The 17,066-nt window shown below is 43.4% G+C and overlaps 1 protein-coding gene across 1 annotated transcript in view; it reads left to right on the top strand.

Moving 5' to 3' along the window:
* Col6a5 (collagen type VI alpha 5 chain) overlaps positions 1 to 17,066 on the top strand; it is a 119,706-nt gene that overhangs the window by 56,995 nt on the left and 45,645 nt on the right. Inside the window, 9 exon segments of the mRNA XM_045136651.1 lie at positions 951 to 1,001; positions 1,124 to 1,159; positions 2,429 to 2,491; positions 4,925 to 4,987; positions 9,005 to 9,040; positions 9,159 to 9,195; positions 10,883 to 10,894; positions 14,790 to 15,056; positions 15,059 to 15,276. Coding sequence (XP_044992586.1) covers positions 951 to 1,001; positions 1,124 to 1,159; positions 2,429 to 2,491; positions 4,925 to 4,987; positions 9,005 to 9,040; positions 9,159 to 9,195; positions 10,883 to 10,894; positions 14,790 to 15,056; positions 15,059 to 15,276 — 783 coding nt within the window.

Raw genomic sequence — 17,066 nt, forward strand, 5'->3', positions numbered from 1 at the left:
AAAGAAAAAGGAAAAGATCCAGGGGCCTACAGAGAATATAAGGGTCTACTAAGCTTTTACTTGCCACATCTCACTGTCTGCAGCCTCCACAGAGACTTCCAGATGCCCGTAATTGAAGTTTCTATCTATAAAGTTAAATCAAAGTACTTGTAGAAATGGTCCAGTGGTCCAGTCCTCTATTTTTCTTTTTAGGCAGGGTCTCATGTAACTCAGGCTGGCCTTAAACTCACTTTGTACCTGAGAATGACTCTGAGCTTCTGATGCCTGCACCTCTCAAATGCTGGGATTACAGTCGTGCACCACCATGCCTAGCTTTTTTTTTTTTTTTTGGTAATGAGGCCTCATTCTGTAGCCCAGGCTGTCTTGAAACTCACTATGTAGTTCAGGCTAGCTTCAAACTTGTGCCAGTCTTCCTGCATCAGCCCTCCCAAGTGCCAGAATTAAAGGTGTGGAGTACCAAACGTGGCTTATCTTTCAATCTTAAACTTGTCAGTCTTGCCAGGAAATGTGGTGTGCACACCTGTAAATCCAGCATTGGGAGGTGGAGGCAGAAGGGTCATGAGTTCAAGGTCATCTTAGTTACATAGAAAGTTTGAAACTAGCATGGGGCACATAAGGCCCTGTCCCAAAAACAAATCAACAAAAATAAAACAAAATAAGACACCAAAAAGCCATCGGTGGCCTCCTGCAGTTGTTGTAGAGTGGAGGTGGCTAAAGAAGTGTCAGGGCATGTATCAGCAAGTAAGGGGGCTGTGGTTGTCATTCAATGATAGAGCACTTGCTTAGCCTGTGCAAGACCTTGGATTGACCCAACACAGGTAGGAGGTGGGGGAGAAAGAAAGTGAAGAAGCACTGAATATCCACAGTTTCCCCCCACAACACTATAATCGCCCCAGTATTGAAGATGATTTTCACTTTTGAGAAATTGACATGAACTGGTGTGCTTACAGGGCGATTATGGCCTCCCAGGCTATGGTCATGTGGGACAAAAAGGAGTAAAGGTAAATATGGAAACCAATTATTTTTTTTAATTGATAAATCATATCTAAATAATTCCAGAAGAAATTCTCATGCTGAGAAAATGATGTGTTGATTTACTTTTGTCTTCTGCTGGACATTACAGGGCTTCCAAGGATTCCCTGGAGATATGGGGCTGAAGGTATCATGCACAAGAACTTCTTTCACTGTTACCACAGGAATCTTCAGAACTGACACGAGCCCCTCAGCCTGGATGCAGTGGGAAAGGGTAGAGGGCGAAGGGGGCAGCTGCGTCCATGGGGCTTTATGAGGACAGGACATTCGTAACCCTTAGGAGTCTTTATATTGGAAAAGCTCATCCTGACCTTTGTTCACTGGTGCCCTGCATCTTGAACTCTACCTTCAGGAACCCTCTCTGGTTTAGTTGTCTGCCTGTCCTCTTTTGGCTGGTTTCTCCTTGGTGATCTCATTCAGCCTTGGTCATTGCTGTTTGTCTTTTATTATTCTGACATTTCTTTCTTCTCACCTACAAAAACACATTCTTCTCATTCATCTTCTACTTCCATCTCTCCCCCCCCCTTCAGTTAATCCCAACTGCTACTGTTCCTAGGACCCACTGCCTTAAGCAGAGCCTAATTCTTCTATTTTCATGATCAAGCATCTTCCAGCATTCCCCATTGCCTATTAGACTAAATCCAACTTCTACACTGAAGAAGCAGCTATGCCTCCTGCCTCCTCCAGAGAGGCTCTCGTTCTGTCTGTATACACCAGGGTTCTGCATTATGATATCCTTTTCCAGAAAGTGTCAAGAACAGTGTCCTCCACACAGGGGATTCTCAGATTAAAATGAAAACTAGAATATCTAATAAAACATCTCTAGGCAAGCCTCCAATTTTTGTATCATCTTAAAAGTGCTTTTAACTGATGAATTTCCAAAGGTGATTCTTTCCTTCCATACAAGAGACTACATAAATAACTATCAGAGCAAGAATTTTTTTATGTTAGAAGATCAATTTTCTAGCTTATTGACAAAGGGAGAAATTCATCAATTTACTGATTAATGTGAAATAGGTTATTTGTCATTTGATAAATAACTACCACCAATGTCAGATTAAACTTTTTATCTTCAGCTTTTCAGGAAACAACTCATAGACTTAGGAAGTGATTCATTATTTTATTTTTTGTAGTCAATACTCCACATTCTCCAGCAGTTTCTCTGGATTATTTTAGTAACAGCTGGTCACTGAGTTGATATTTTGTGTTATATTATTAGAGTATTGAAATTAGTTCACAGACTATTTAAATATACTGATGGTTTAGTCCCAAATGTCAGGAAAAAAATGGCATTTTATATTGTGTTGGACTTCATTAATATATAAATGTTTGGAGAGAAATTTTAAAACTTTCATAGGAAATATTTTAACACCTTGATTTCCTCTGTCTGAATCAGGGTGATGTTGGTGATCCTGGAATTCCTGGAAGGCCTGGACCCAAAGGATTTAGGGGACTGACAGTAAGTGGTCCATGACTCCAGAAATAATAATTGTTTCCTATGAAGATTGTGGCATTAGCATTGTAACCATAAATGTGGAGTATTCATCCTGTTCAAGGGCATCTTGAAATGCCACTGGCTAGCTCTGTGACCTTTCATACTCCTCTTTGGTGCTGGTAGCAATGACTTTCTTGTTGCTGGTACAAAATGCTCGACTGGAAGCAGCTTATGGAAGGAGACAGTTTATAGTTTTTTTTTTTAATTTTATTTATTTATTTGAGAGAGAAAGGGAGAGAAAAAGAGAGAATGGCTGCACTAGGGCCTCCAGTCACTTCAAGCAAACTCCAGATGCAAGTGCCACCTTGTGCATCTAGCTTACGTAGGTACTGGGCAATCGAACCTGGGTACTTAGGCTTCTCAGGCAAGTGCTATAAGTGCTAAGCCGTCTCTCCAGCCCTAGCTTACAGTTTTGAAGGGAAGTTTCACCATGGTGGAGGGAAGCATGGCAGGGACAGCCAGCCAGGTGTCCATCTTCACAACGGAAGGGAGGAAGTAGAGCAATTGAGCTGAGTGTCGCAAGTGGCACTGGAAAAAAAAAACAAACAAACCTCAAAGCCTACCCTCAGTGACACACTTCCTCTATCAAGTCTCCACAACCTTTCTAAACAGCACCACCAACTGGGGATTGGGTACTCATTAGTCAATGGGAGCCATTGCACATCCAAACCTGCACAGGATTCTATTTCTGGAATATAAGACCTGAACCCGGTAAAACAGAAAGTGATTTTTAGCACTAAACTTCTATGGTCCCATGAATCTTAATAATTTTAAGGATTTAAAAATCGATAACTGGTTGTCACAGAAATGTCAGTGTCTTCATGTCTTTTCTGAGGCATCTGTAATGCCAGCGTATTTACCCAGTGAGTGGAAATGAAGCTGTAAGCTTGTTCTTGCACTGCTCTTAACCCATAACCTGATAATTGCATTATCCATAAGTTGATCATATTTAGTATTCCTTTTAAGGAATAATATTGAGATATTCTGATTAGTAGAGCATAGAAGAGAACATCATGCTTAAATACAAACATCTTTTCATTTTAAAATTTGAGTGCCCTGCCACTCACTGGTCACCATGGGTGTGAAAGAGATACTTTCCATACCTGGATATAGTTTGCTGGTTTCTCTAGCCATCACCCTGAGCTATAGGAATGATGCAGTCTGCTCACATTGTTTACATGAGACATCACTTAATTATTTGCTCTTTTGCTGTCTTATAGATGGGACATTTTTACATTAGATCTTAACATGCCATGGTATATTTGCTCTTCTTGTTAGCACCAGGCATTAGTTTGTGACTAATTTCGATTTAAGTTCATGGCTGGTGTCAGTTTTCAGCCATCGTCAGAGCAAAGTGTTTCACTAAATTAAAGGGCTAGGAAGAAAATAGATGCTCACCAGTGGTTAAGAAGGGATGATTTGCAGGGTGGGAAAATGTACCATGGGGCACTGCCCTCCTGACATGAACAAACTGGTACAGTCATGCCCCCACCGTGGGTACTGATACCCATACAAGACCTGCACTGTTCTTAATCCATAACCATTCTGACATAGGACAGAGGAAGACAAGAAGGAATGAGACAAGAAAACACAGAAAGTTCTACTTTGAAAGAGGAGTTTCCTCAGTGGGATTGAGGTGGAGGAGAGGGGACAAAAGAAAATAACCTGATAGGAATATGACCAGTTACAGTAGGTTCATATATTAAACTTCTCAATATTTTTCTTAAGTGTAGAGAAAGGAGAGTCTCTATTCGCTGCTGGTAAGAGTGTAAGCTGGCAGAGTCACTACAAAAATCAATATGGAGATTTCTCAAAAAATTAAAAATAGAATTACCGTATGACCCAGCTATATTACTCCTGGGCATGTAGTCAAAATCCTACCTTAGAGGTAATTGCACATTCTTTTTTTTTTATTGCTGCATTATTCAAAATAGCAAGGAAATGGAACCAGCCTAGATGTTCATCAATAGATGAATAATGAAAGTGTGATTAATATATACAATGAAATTTTATTTAGCCATAAGGAAAAATGAATTATAAAATTTGCAGGAAAGTTGACAGAGTTGGAAATTTATATTAGATGAGGTTATCCAGACTCAGGGGAAAAAAACAAAGAATGAATGGCTTATATTATAGGTAGACAATTTCTCTGATTTGAATTAATAGCATCTGTCCTCTATTTTCAATTAAAGTATTTATAATTATTATTATTATTATTTGTGGTGCTAGGAATGGAACCCAGCATTTCACAGATATTAGGCAAACACTCCACAGAGATATACTTCCAGTCCAGCTACTCTGTTTTAGAAACTACTGTTGAGACTACAGTTTCGTGAAAATGGACTTAGTCCCCATGGAAAGAAAAATGTAGAAACTAATGAGCATTCGTGTCGTCAGCTCACTGTAGGCTTGAATGGTGAAAGGAGACCTCCTGGATCACAAGGCCCTCCAGGACGGAGAGTGAGTATTCTCATGAATTCTAAGCAGCATGTGCTCATTTCTGGTCTACCCAATTGGAAGGACATAGAATTTAAAGGCAGAAGCACTGAGTCCAAGTCCACATTTTATTTCTGACCAGCTGTATGTCCTTGGACCAGTCATCATTGGGCCTTTCTGTTTTTCTCTTTCCTTCCTTTCTTTCCTCCTGTTTTATTTTTGTATAGTAATGTTTATGTGTGTGTATATATATGGATGTGTGTGTGTGTTCATGTGTGTGGGGGGGTGCACACATGCCCCGCATGTGTGTGGAGCCCAGAAGACAATCTCAAGCATAGGTTCTCACCGACCACTTTGATTGCGGGAGGGTCTCTTGGTTGCTGCTGTGTATGTCAGGCTAGCTGACTTGTAAGCTACCAGGGATCGTCTTGTCTCCACCTCTCATCTCACTGTAGGCGCACCTGGATTACCAATGCCATGTCTGTCTTTTCGTGGGTTCTGGGGACCCAAGCTCTGGTCTTCATGCTTGGGCCAGGAGGGCTTTCACTCACTGAGCCATTTCCCTGGGCATCTCAGTTTTCTTCTAAGGTGAAGATGGCCTGGCTTATTCTAACTACGTCAGAAGGTAGCTGTGAGGATCAGATAATTGAGTGTAAACACTCTGTACACTCTCAGGTGCTGTGTGCAAGTATTTGCTGTTATTGGGATTTATGGCTGTAGCCTTGACAATAGAGATGGGGTTGCACATGTTTCACAAAGGTCTTTTTGTTTTGATTTTCGAGGTTGGGTCTCACTCTAGCTCAGGCTGACCTGGAATTCACTATGTAGTTTCAGGGTGGCCTCGAACTCACAGTGATCCTCCTCCCTCTGCCTCCCAAGTGCTGGGATTAAAGGTGTGAGCAACCACACCCGGCCTTCACAAGAGTCTTGTGACAAAGTCCCATCATGCAAACAGACTGATAGAACTTGCCACAACCACTGTTACTGTCTTTCTATCCTCAATATAGATTGTAGATAGATCTGGAAATATAAACATAACTTTCTACCCGTGATTCCGTCACAAGAGGGATGTCAAATCTGGATGTGTTCCCAGCAGTCAGGCACACCTACCATCAACAGAATATCTGTATCTCTGTTTTCATGCCTCTCGTGTAGTTGTAATGACTTAATTTCATGTCTCTCTCCCTTCTCAAGCATAGTCAGGCAAGAACTAAATACGGCTAGCACCTGCTGTGCAAAGGAGGAGGCCCAGATGGCCTTGTGTAAAGAGAGGAGACACTGTTTATCTTGTTTTATGCATTGAGGAGTTCTTGAACTTGGGACTTTGTAAAGCAGACGGTGGATGGTTTCACGGGCAAAAACATCTATGGGGAGAGCCCTCTTTGGAAAGGGGCAGAGATGAGGGAAAGGTTGGTACCAGTATGTGATGTTGCCGTACTAAGTATGTCCATAATCAATTAAAAAATTTAAAAAGATGAAACTTTTAAAAATCCATGGGGGAGTGAGATTTCTGTCAACATTGTTCTGATTCAGTCACTTTTTTTTTTTTTTGTTTTCTTGTTTTGCTTTGAAGAATGGGTGATTTTTATTTTTATTCATTTGTTTATTTGTTTTTTTGAGGTAGGGTCTCACTTTAGTCCGGGCTGATCTGGAGTTCACTATGTAGTCTCAGGCTGGCCTCGAACTCACAATAATCCTCCTACCTCTGCCTCCCGAGTGCTGGGATTAAAGGTGTGCACCACCATGCCTGGCTTTGGTGATTTGGGGGCTCCGCATCTCTGAGGTCTTATACTCTTGGCCTGGCTGTTCTGACCCAGAAGGTGATTTCTTTGTCTACAGCCCTTGCCTCTCAGCCTTTGCCTCAGTACTTCAAAATTATCCTTAAGCTTCACTCTTTTAGGGAAAGCTCTCCTCACTTATGAAACTCTGTAAGATATGTCTGCCCTTTCTATTCACTAGCAAGGAACTTTTCCTCTGTTTACATGGTCATGCATTATTTCTCTGTTTTCTGCCATAGCTAGACTCTACCTACACCTTTCGGTGATTTCTCCACTGGGTAGAATCACAGATTCCACTCAGTTCTGGTTAACATCAGCAGCATACCATTGGCCAGCCCAACATCTAGCAGACATTTAACTGTTTATTGGATGGATGGGTGGATGAATAAATGGATTTGTGGGTAAATAGGTACATGACCTAGTTGTTATTCAGAACAGGGGTTCTTATTCTAACATCCTAGTTGATGAGGGCAAGTGTCCAAGCAAATTCATGCATGTAACTTCATAGCATTTTGTTCTGAAATGAGCCCTCTGGCATTCACTAGTTGCCTTAAAGATATATGTGGGGAAATGCATCAAGAATCACTAGTAGGGCTTGAAAGATGGCTTAGCAGTTAAGGTATTTGCCTGTGAAGCTTAAAGACCCAGGTTTGATTCCCTAGAATTACCTTGTAAGCCAAATGCACAAGGTGGCACATGTGTCTGGAGTTCATTTGCAGTGGCTGGTGGCCCTGGGGTGCCCATTCTCTCTGTCTTTCTGCCTCTTTCTCTCTCATAAATAAATAAATGAAATATTAAAAAAGAAAGGGGCTGGAGAGATGGCTTAGTGGTTAAGCGCTCGCCTGTGAAGCCTAAGGACCCCGGTTCGAGGCTCAATTCCCCAGTAACCACATTAGCCAGATGCACAAGGGGGCGCATGCATCTGGAGTTTATTTACAGATGCTGGAAGCTCTGGAGCACCCATTCTCTCTCTCTCTCTCTCTCTCTCTCTCTCTCTCTGCCTTCTCTGTGTCACTCTCAAATAAATAAATAAACAAAAAAATAAAAAAAAAAGAACCACTACCAATAAGAAGCGTGATTCTAGTGACAGGAAATAAGGAAAGGGAAAGAGAAAAGCTCAGATCTATGAGAAGCCAGGCTGACTTTTCCCCACAGGCCTTGCCTGCCTCATTTCACCCGATTGTTGACACCCTCTTGCTCCACACCTCATGGTGTTTATGCGATTATCTCATATGCATCTGTGATGTCTACTTTGCTATGCAGTCGTCTTTGGTTCTTATATATACATCGAGGCTTCTTGTTTTCCCCTGCACTTAAACTTCTTGATTTATAATACAACCTAACTTTGCATTTTCAACCAACCCCTTGCCTCGGTTCTACCCTTTGCAAAGTCTGCTGCTGCTTACACTTTTAAGTATCTTTTTTTTTTTTTTTTTTGAACTAGGGTGTTACTCTATCCCAGGCTGACCTGGGATCACTAGTCTCAGGGTGGCCTCAAACTTTCAGCAATCCTCCTACCTCTCCTTCTCAAGTGCTGTGATTAAAGGCATGCACCACCACACCTGGCTAAGTATCTTTTTAAATTTTTTATTTATTTATTTGTGAGGAGAGACAGAGAATAAACAGGTGCATCATGACCTCTTGGCACTGCAAATGAACCCCAGATAAATTAGCTATGTTGTGCATCTGGCTTTTTGTGGGTACTGGGGAATTGAACCCAGGTCACTCCAATTTGGCAGACTATGTAAGTAAGCACCTTTAACCACCAATCCATCTCCCCAAGCACAATTTTAGGTATTCTTATGGGAAATACCTTCATCCAAGTATTGCAAGGTTAATACAAACATATGAAGAAATACTCTTGTTTCTTTACATCTTTCCACTATAGAACAATAGTTGAGTTCATTTTAGGGAATTATTCACTTACTTAATGTTAATAATAAAACAAAAGACTTTACATACTGGCATACTCCTGTGATCCCAGCATTTGGGAGGCTAAGACAGAAGGATCATGGTCAGAAGTTCAAGACCAGCCTAGACTACATAAATGAGGCAACCTCAAAAAGCAAAAAAAAAAAAAAAAAAAAAGTTTACACACTTGCTATGAAGAGGAAAAAAATTCATTGTTGGAGTACTTTAACCATTCTCTGACTACTGTATTTTCAGGGAAGAAGGCTTTGTTTTGTTTTGTTATTGCATTGTTTTAGTCTTCTCACTAAAGGTCCAGTTCTTGAACCAATGACTTGTTCTTTTTCCTCTCTAGGGTCCTAAAGGCTCAGCAGGACAGCCCGTCTATTCTGTATGTATCGCCTGATTCATGAAAACAAACAAAACCCCCACCCAGTTCACTGAAAAAAAAAAATCATCCTCTGGGTGATCACGTGTTCATGGCAATTTTCTCTCTTTTAAAATCACAGCCCTGTGATTTGATGCAGCTCATGCGGGATCATAGCTGTGAGTATCTGTCATGGTCAAGAGCATCAAGAGTTGGTGAGGCAACTTAGGATTGAATACTATGAGTCTGTGGGATCTGAAGGCTGAGCCCGCAGGTGCCTCAGGTACCAACTGTAAGGCCCCCTCACTACAAAGAAGGGGCACAGAAGGTGTGAATTAAAGTGTGAGCTCACGTGGTAGGATGCATTCAGGAAAAAGACATATGCATATGGCAATAATTAGAGACCCCCACAAAAAGGTGTGTATTGTGGTCGGCTTTGCGTTGCTGGACAAACATTGAACCAAAAGCAATTTGTGGGAGGGGAGGGTTTATTCCAGACTTACATGGTTCAGGGGAAGACCATTGATGACAGTGGAAGCTGGCTCACTTCTACTGATCCAAGCAGAGAGAGACCACCAAACAGCCAAGACATACCAACAAGCAGAGCACAAACAGCCAAAACTCCAGACTACCCTCCACATGCCTTAAAGGTCCACCCCCGAACACATCGTAGGGCTGGACTTTTGGGGCTTTGTAGGTGACATTACCAAGGGTCCTCAAAGTTAGACCCCTCATTTCCCATCCTGTTCTGCTGGAGCTGTGGATCAAGGGAATAAAAAGAGAGAAAGAGAGAGAGAGGTAGTTGAGAATATAACAGGAAAATGAATGAACACACTAAGTGAGGTGAATTGATTTCACCCCATAGTCACCCGGCTTGGAGAGACTCACATCTAGTGGGTCTCAGGGTTGGGTTTGAGGTCATCATGTGAGAGTTCCCAGGCAGACAGGAAAGATCTATTTTCACCATTAGGATGGATACACAGGAGGCCATGGGTTATGAGTGATGGCTGTGGGCCGTGGGCATGTCGGTGGCCGCAGTGTTAAAATCAACACAAAATGTTCCTAGGGGCTGCTAAGAAGGGACCAGGTGTCGGGGCAGCAGGATGGAAGACTGGTTTGTCACCAGTGTTAATAAAGTCTTCCATTAGGTTGGAGGGACTCATTGGCTTCCTAGGGACTGAGTTGGAAAATTTCAAGCCTGTGCTTTCCTAAGGGTTTACCAGCACTTTCTCTGATGTGCCTCGGGTTTACAGAGAGAAATTTAGTCAGACAGACCAGATGTTTCCCTGCTCATGGAAACCCTTGGGGTCCTTTTCTCTTGCTCTCTCTGGAAGTGGAAATCACTCAAAAAGAGCTGTATTTTTAATTAGAGACAAAGTTCATTTGGAAATCCCCACCCCCCAATGGTTCTACAGAAAAAAAACATAGAGGCTCCCAAGGTGTTCATCAGGGAAGAAATCCAGACCCCATGTTTTAGCCTGATGTTGCTGAATGAGTCTCACAAGACTATAAGAAAAGAGACAAAAACCAAATTGAATTTCAGCTATCTGGCCATTTAATCAGAGCCTCATCTATTGTGCTCTCAGATAAGAGTTCAGCATTTCAGCTCTCACTGAAATCCTGCTGAGGTCTGCTAGCCATGGTTCAAAAGGGGGAAAAGTCAGGAATGTTCCCAAATGAATACAAATCTGTGGACAGCTTCCTCAGACCTTTCACTGTGGTTTCTTGTCACACAGAAATTGGCTTCCTTTTCAATTATATTCAAAATCTTAAGTGTTGTTGAAATTTTATTTGTGGATTTTTTTGTTTTTTGGTATGTGCTCAAAAAAAAATGTAACAAAATCTATCTTTCTCTCCTTTGTATAGCTTGTTGTAAAGGTGAGTGTTCTACCCATATTGTTTCTTACTGAAATAATTATTGTGTTTTGGTTAGACCAATTTGAAAGGAACCCTTACCTCCCCAAGTGAAAAGGATGTTCTTCTATGCAGACATTTCTGCCTGTTGCAGTCTGGTTTGCATTGCTGGTAGAAATCACCTAACCAAGAGCAGCTTCTGGGAAAAAGAGTTTTATTTTGGCTTATAGGCTCGAGGGGAAGCTTCACGATGGCAGGGGAAAACGATGGCATGAGCAGAGGGTGGACATCACCCCCTGGCCAACATAAGATGGACCACAGCAACAGGAGGGTGTGCCAAACACTGGCAAGGGGAAACTGGCTATAAAGCCCTTAAGCCCGCCCCCAACAATACACTCCCTCCAGGAGGCATTAATTCCCAAATATCCATCAGCTGGGAACCTAGCATTCAGAACACCTAAGTTTATGGGGACACCTGAATCAAACCACCACATTCCGCCCCTGGCCCCCATAAACTGATATCCATACATGATGTAAAATACAATGCTTTCAGTCTTACTTTAAAAGTCCCCATAGTTTTTATCAATCTCAATGATGTTCATATATCCCCATAATTCAAGATCTTTTAACTGAGCCATAATACCAAAATATAACCTCAAAAAAACCCATAATGGCACAGAATAAATATTCACACTGCAAAAGATGGCATTGGGCATAGCAAAGAAACATTCAACCAATACAAAATTTAAAACAACCAGGGCAAACATTTGTAGCTTCAAGTCCAACAACTATAGCCAGTGAGAAATCTTCAAGTTCGATAATTCCAACCAGCAACAAGTCTCTGGCATTCCAATTCCGCCCCTCCAGCTAGGCTACTAACAGTCCTGGAAAACTTCACCGGGGCCGGCAGCTCCTCGGCAGCCATCTCATGGTCCCGGCATCTCCATGGGGTCTCCACTGCAAGCCACGGTTCATCTTCATGGCCCCATGGGGTCTCTATGCAGGCAACCAGCAAACCTGCTTCACACTGCCCATGGCCATTTCCAAAACACAAGACTGTGTTGCAAACTCAATGACCCTCTTTCCAGCATTTCTTATACTCCACGATACCAGGTAGGTGCCAATTTGTTAATCCAGGGGGGATTAAAGCAGACTTTGAAGAACAGGACTCCTTGAGCACTCAGGCCCCTTCAAAAGAGTCTACATTATTCTTGTTGCCCCAGCACAGGTCAGCTAGCCCAGTCTCAAAAGCTGTAATCTCTCAGTTGCAGCTGAATGGGCAACCCAAAAGATTTTTCTTTCTGTGCCATATCCCTCTGCACACACCAGTTCATTTCTACGCAAAGCAACCCTGCACAACTTCTCAGGACATGGGCACAAGAGCAAGCTTCTCACACAAACTACTAGCCCAGTCCAGGCAAAGCTTTTTCTCACCCTCATAAGCCAAACCTCACAGTCCATAGTTCTTACTGCCTTCAGGTCTTGTAGCTCTGACCATAATAGTCCATCAAGCTGTACTTACAGCACTGCAAGGCATCTCTTAGGCCAAGGTTTCAACTCCTTCCATATTCCTGTTGAAAATCAGCTCTAAAAGCCTGAAGTCACATAGTCAGGTGTCTAGCAGCAACCCCACTTCTGGTACCACTTTACTGTTGCAGTCCGGTTCGCATTGCTGGTAGAAATCACCTAACCAAGAGCAGCTTCTGGGAAAAAGAGTTTTATTTTGGCTTACAGGCTCGAGGGGAAGCTTCACGATGGCAGGGGAAAACGATGGCATGAGCAGAGGGTGGACATCACCCCCTGGCCAACATAAGATGGACCACAGCAACAGGAGGGTGTGCCAAACACTGGCAAGGGGAAACTGGCTATAAAGCCCTTAAGCCCGCCCCCAACAATACACTCCCTCCAGGAGGCATTAATTCCCAAATATCCATCAGCTGGGAACCTAGCATTCAGAACACCTAAGTTTATGGGGACACCTGAATCAAACCACCACACTGCCTTTTAACAAAATTTAATTTTATTTATTTGAGAGAGAGATAGAAAGAAGCAGAGAGAGAGGAGAGAACAGGCACACCAGGGCCTTTCAGCCTCTACAAACAAACTCCAGACTCATGCACCACCTTTTGCATCTGGCTTATGTGGGTCCTGGTGAATTGAACCTGGGTCCTTAGGTTTTGCAGGCAAATGCCTTAGCCATTAAGCTATCTCTCCAGCCCTCATTTCTGTCTTTTGATTGTCAATATGTTTTCATTTGATTGTTACATGGTAACTCCTAAGCCCTTCACATAATTGTCCTTTCCAGGGCTTGTCACATTTTTCTATTCTTTTTTTATTTTTTATTTTTTAACAAAGTAGGTCCTGTGCTTGGGCATGTGGTCCACGGGACAGGGCCCTGTCTGGTCTGTGCTTGGGTTACCATGTCTACTGCTATCCCCATCAGCTGTTGGGTGTGTTGTGTGTCTTGTCTCCCTTAGGCCTGCATTCCGGCCAGCGTCATCTCCCCAGGCACTGCAATGTATAAACTTCACCTGCCTGTGTGTAATAGCGCCAGTGTCTATAGTGTGGTCACAATGCCTGACTCATTAGATCCCCTGGATGATGTGCCTGGTGAGGCCAGATATGTCGGTCTCAGGACCTCCTGGCCTGACCCAGGAGAAGAACCTCAAAGTTTGGGACTGTTCATTTTATTCCAGCCAAAACAAAACAAACAAACAAACAAACACCAACCCACGAATCCTTATGAATGTTAAGTGCTCAGTAAGTTTCTGGATTTGAATTAACTATACCAATGCCTTCTGGCCACTGAGGGAAGGATCGAATACACACAAGCAAGTTGATTCTATCTTCCAAAAGAGCTTGGGAGGATATGCCAATCTAGGGCAATGCTTTTCAACTACTTTTGCCAATTGTTTTTAGTTATAGAGCTAAGAAATAAGGAATACTCCAGTTTAGTATTCTACTATCCATTATTAACTTTTAGAAACATTTTTATTTATTTATTTTCAAGGAGACAGAGGGATGGTGGTGGGCACGAGAGAGAGAGAGAGAAAATAGGCATACCAGAGCCTTGTACCACTTAACTGAACTCCAGATACAGGCATGACTCTGTGTACTTAGCTTGACATGGGTCTTGGGGAATTGAACCCAGGCTGTCAGGCTTTGCTAGCAAACGCCTTTACCAGCTGAGCCATCTCTCTAGCCCTGTTATTAACTTTCATATTTTCCCCCCACAGGTCAATTCCTTTATTTCAAACATAGCAATACATTCACACTTTCTTATTTATATTACAAGGAATGGTGGTTGGGATATTGGGTTTGTTGAGTCACAGGCTTTGGGAGGTAGGCCAGGTTGGAGAACTGTTGGGTTTGATTAGGGTTATTTATGGGAACATGGGCAACTTACCAGTGGCTACACCCCTGAAGAAAATGCTTCTCCCTCCCCCAGAAGCTCAAGGAAAATATTAATGCTTTAGATTTATGTAACACTTTCATGTTTATGAAGGAAAATCCTTTCCTTCTTTGTACATGACCCCTCCACCCCCACTTCTAGATAGGGGATGAAAAAGCCCAGGCTTTTTACTTCACTGTGAACCGACTTCACTGGAATAAAGGGTATGGGAAAATCTTTGATCTAGTGAAACAACTTAATATTTATTTTTAAATATTTTTATTAATTCATTTGACAGAGAAGACACAGAGATGGGGGGGTAGAGAATAGGTACACCAGGGTCTCCAGCCACTACAAACAAACTTTAGATGGGTGCACCACCTTGTGCATCTGCCTTATCTGGGTCCTGGGGAATTGAACCTGGGGCCTTTGACTTTGCAGGCAAATGCCTTAACCACTAAGCCATCTCTCTAGCCCAACTTTATATATATATAGTTTTTTTTTTTCCTATCCATTTTTCTTTTGTAGCAAAGTGTCCAGTGTATCCAACAGAGCTGGTATTTGCCCTGGATCAGTCTTCTGGTGCCACTGAACACCGATTTAATGAAACAAGGGACGTCATCACTTCTATTGTCAGTGACCTCAACATCAGGGAACACAACTGTCCCATGGGAGCAAGAGTTGTTGTGGTGTCCTATGACACGGCCACCAACTACCTCATTCGTTCGTCTGACCATCAGAGCAAGAAACAACTCCTGAAGCTTCTTTCACAAATAGAATATCGAGTCCCTGCACAGTCCGGGACACCGGCGAGGCAATGAGATTCGTGGCCCGCAGTGTTTTCAAACGGACATCTGCGGGAGCCAACGTGAGAAGAGTCGAGGTGTTTTTTAGCAACGGTCAGCCAGCCAGCAGATCGTCCATCCTTACGGCCACCATGGAGTTTAGTGCCCTGGCCATCATCCCTGCCGTCTTTGCTTTTAATGAGAGAGGTTTCTTCGAGGAGGCTTTTGGGGTAAGAATTTGCCTTGGACTTCTTTATTTAAGATACTTGTATTGGGCTGGAGAGATGGCGTAGCCGTTAAGCGCTTGCCTGTGAAGCCTAAGGACCCGGGTTCGAGGCTCGGTTCCCCAGGTCCCACGTTAGCCAGATGCACAAGGGGGCGCACGCGTCTGGAGTTCGTTTGCAGAGACTGAAGGCCCTGGTGCGCCCGTTCTCTCTGTCTCTATCTGCCTCTTTATCTCTCTGTCACTTTCAAATAAGTAAATAAAAATAATTAAAAAAAAAATAAAAAATAAAAAGATACTTGTATTGGTGTGGGAGCGCGGGAGTCGCCACGAGACAGGGGTGACGTGTGATGTCCTGACCCCCTTTGCAGCTTTTGTAGCTGCGTTGCTGTCTGTGACTAGGAAATCCAGTTCCCGATGCCAACCAGTCCCAGTGGCAGCCAGGCTTGCTCAGCGCCTGCTGTGTGCGGAGGCCCGGCCCCGCGGCTTCGGCACACGCTCGCGGTTCTCCCCACGCGGCACTTCCGTGCTGGAATCGCGGGAGCCGAGGCTTGCCGCAGAGCTAGCAAGCGGCTAAGCGCGGAACTGCACTCAGATCGGCCTGAAACAGAGGGGCGTGAATGCGTGCGCTACCAGCCTTCTGCTGGTCTAGGGGTTTTTCAGTTCGTTATCTGTTCCCAGTCACCTGATGGGACACTGCCTTTACCTGTGATAGAAAAAGTTCTGGCGCGCGGAGGGGTTTGGGGGTGGGGGATGGAGAGATGGCTTAGCGGTTAAGGCACTTGCCTGCAAAGCCAAAGGACTCAGGTTTGATTCCCCAGGACCCGCATAAGCCAGAGGCACAAGGGGCCGCATGTGTCTGGAGTTCATTTGCAGTGGCTGGAAGCCCTGGCGTGCCTATTCTCTCCCTCTCCCCCCTTCCTATTTCTACATCTCTCCCTCTCTCTCTCTCTCTCTCAAATAAACAAATAATAAATAAAATATTTTGAAAAAAGAAAGAAAAAGTTTTGGGGAGCTTTGAACTGCTAAAGTGGTTGCATGTGTATAGGGTGGGTGTCAATATTATCTCCCTAGTGGTTCCATCTTTTTTTTTTTATTTGATCCAGAGATTCTGAAGGGATTGATGCCCCTCTCATCTCCCACTTAAAAAAAAAAACACAAAAAAAAAAAACCAATAAAAAACCTGAAGTGCCACATTTACTGTCCAGTGACTTTCAATGTTTTGATCACCAGTGGAACACCCCGACACCTGGGTGTTGGCTACTTTTGACATGACCAAATACCTAATTTTTTTAGTGAGCTACAGAGAGACAAAGGGAGAGAGAGAATTGGTGTGCCAGGGCCTCAGCCACTGTAATCAAACTCCAGATGAGTGCGCCACCTAGTGGGCATGTGCGACCTTGCTCTTGCCTCACCTTTGTGCGTCTGGCTTACATGGGTCCTGGAGTCAAACAAATATCTGATAAGAGCAACGTAAGTGGGAGAAGGATTTCTTTTGGCTTTCAGGTTAAGAAGGGATACGGTTCATCATGTCAGGAAGGCCATGGATGGAGGTGCATGGAGAGGCTCGTCACATTGCTTCTGCAGTAAGGAAGAAGAGAGAAAGGACTGGAAGTAGGACCAGGCTATGAAGCCTCAAGACACCTTCCCCCAGTGACTTCCTCCAGCAAGGTTCCACCTCCTAAAGATTCAACAACTTTCTAGCCAGAGCACCATCTAGGAGTGAGTCCATGGGGGCATTTCACATTTAATCCCCAACAAGCTGCCATCCTGTTCCTCAGGAGGTTGTAAAGATCT

This window comes from Jaculus jaculus, chromosome 17 (genome assembly GCF_020740685.1).
Source record: "Jaculus jaculus isolate mJacJac1 chromosome 17, mJacJac1.mat.Y.cur, whole genome shotgun sequence".
NCBI lineage: Eukaryota > Metazoa > Chordata > Mammalia > Rodentia > Dipodidae > Jaculus > Jaculus jaculus.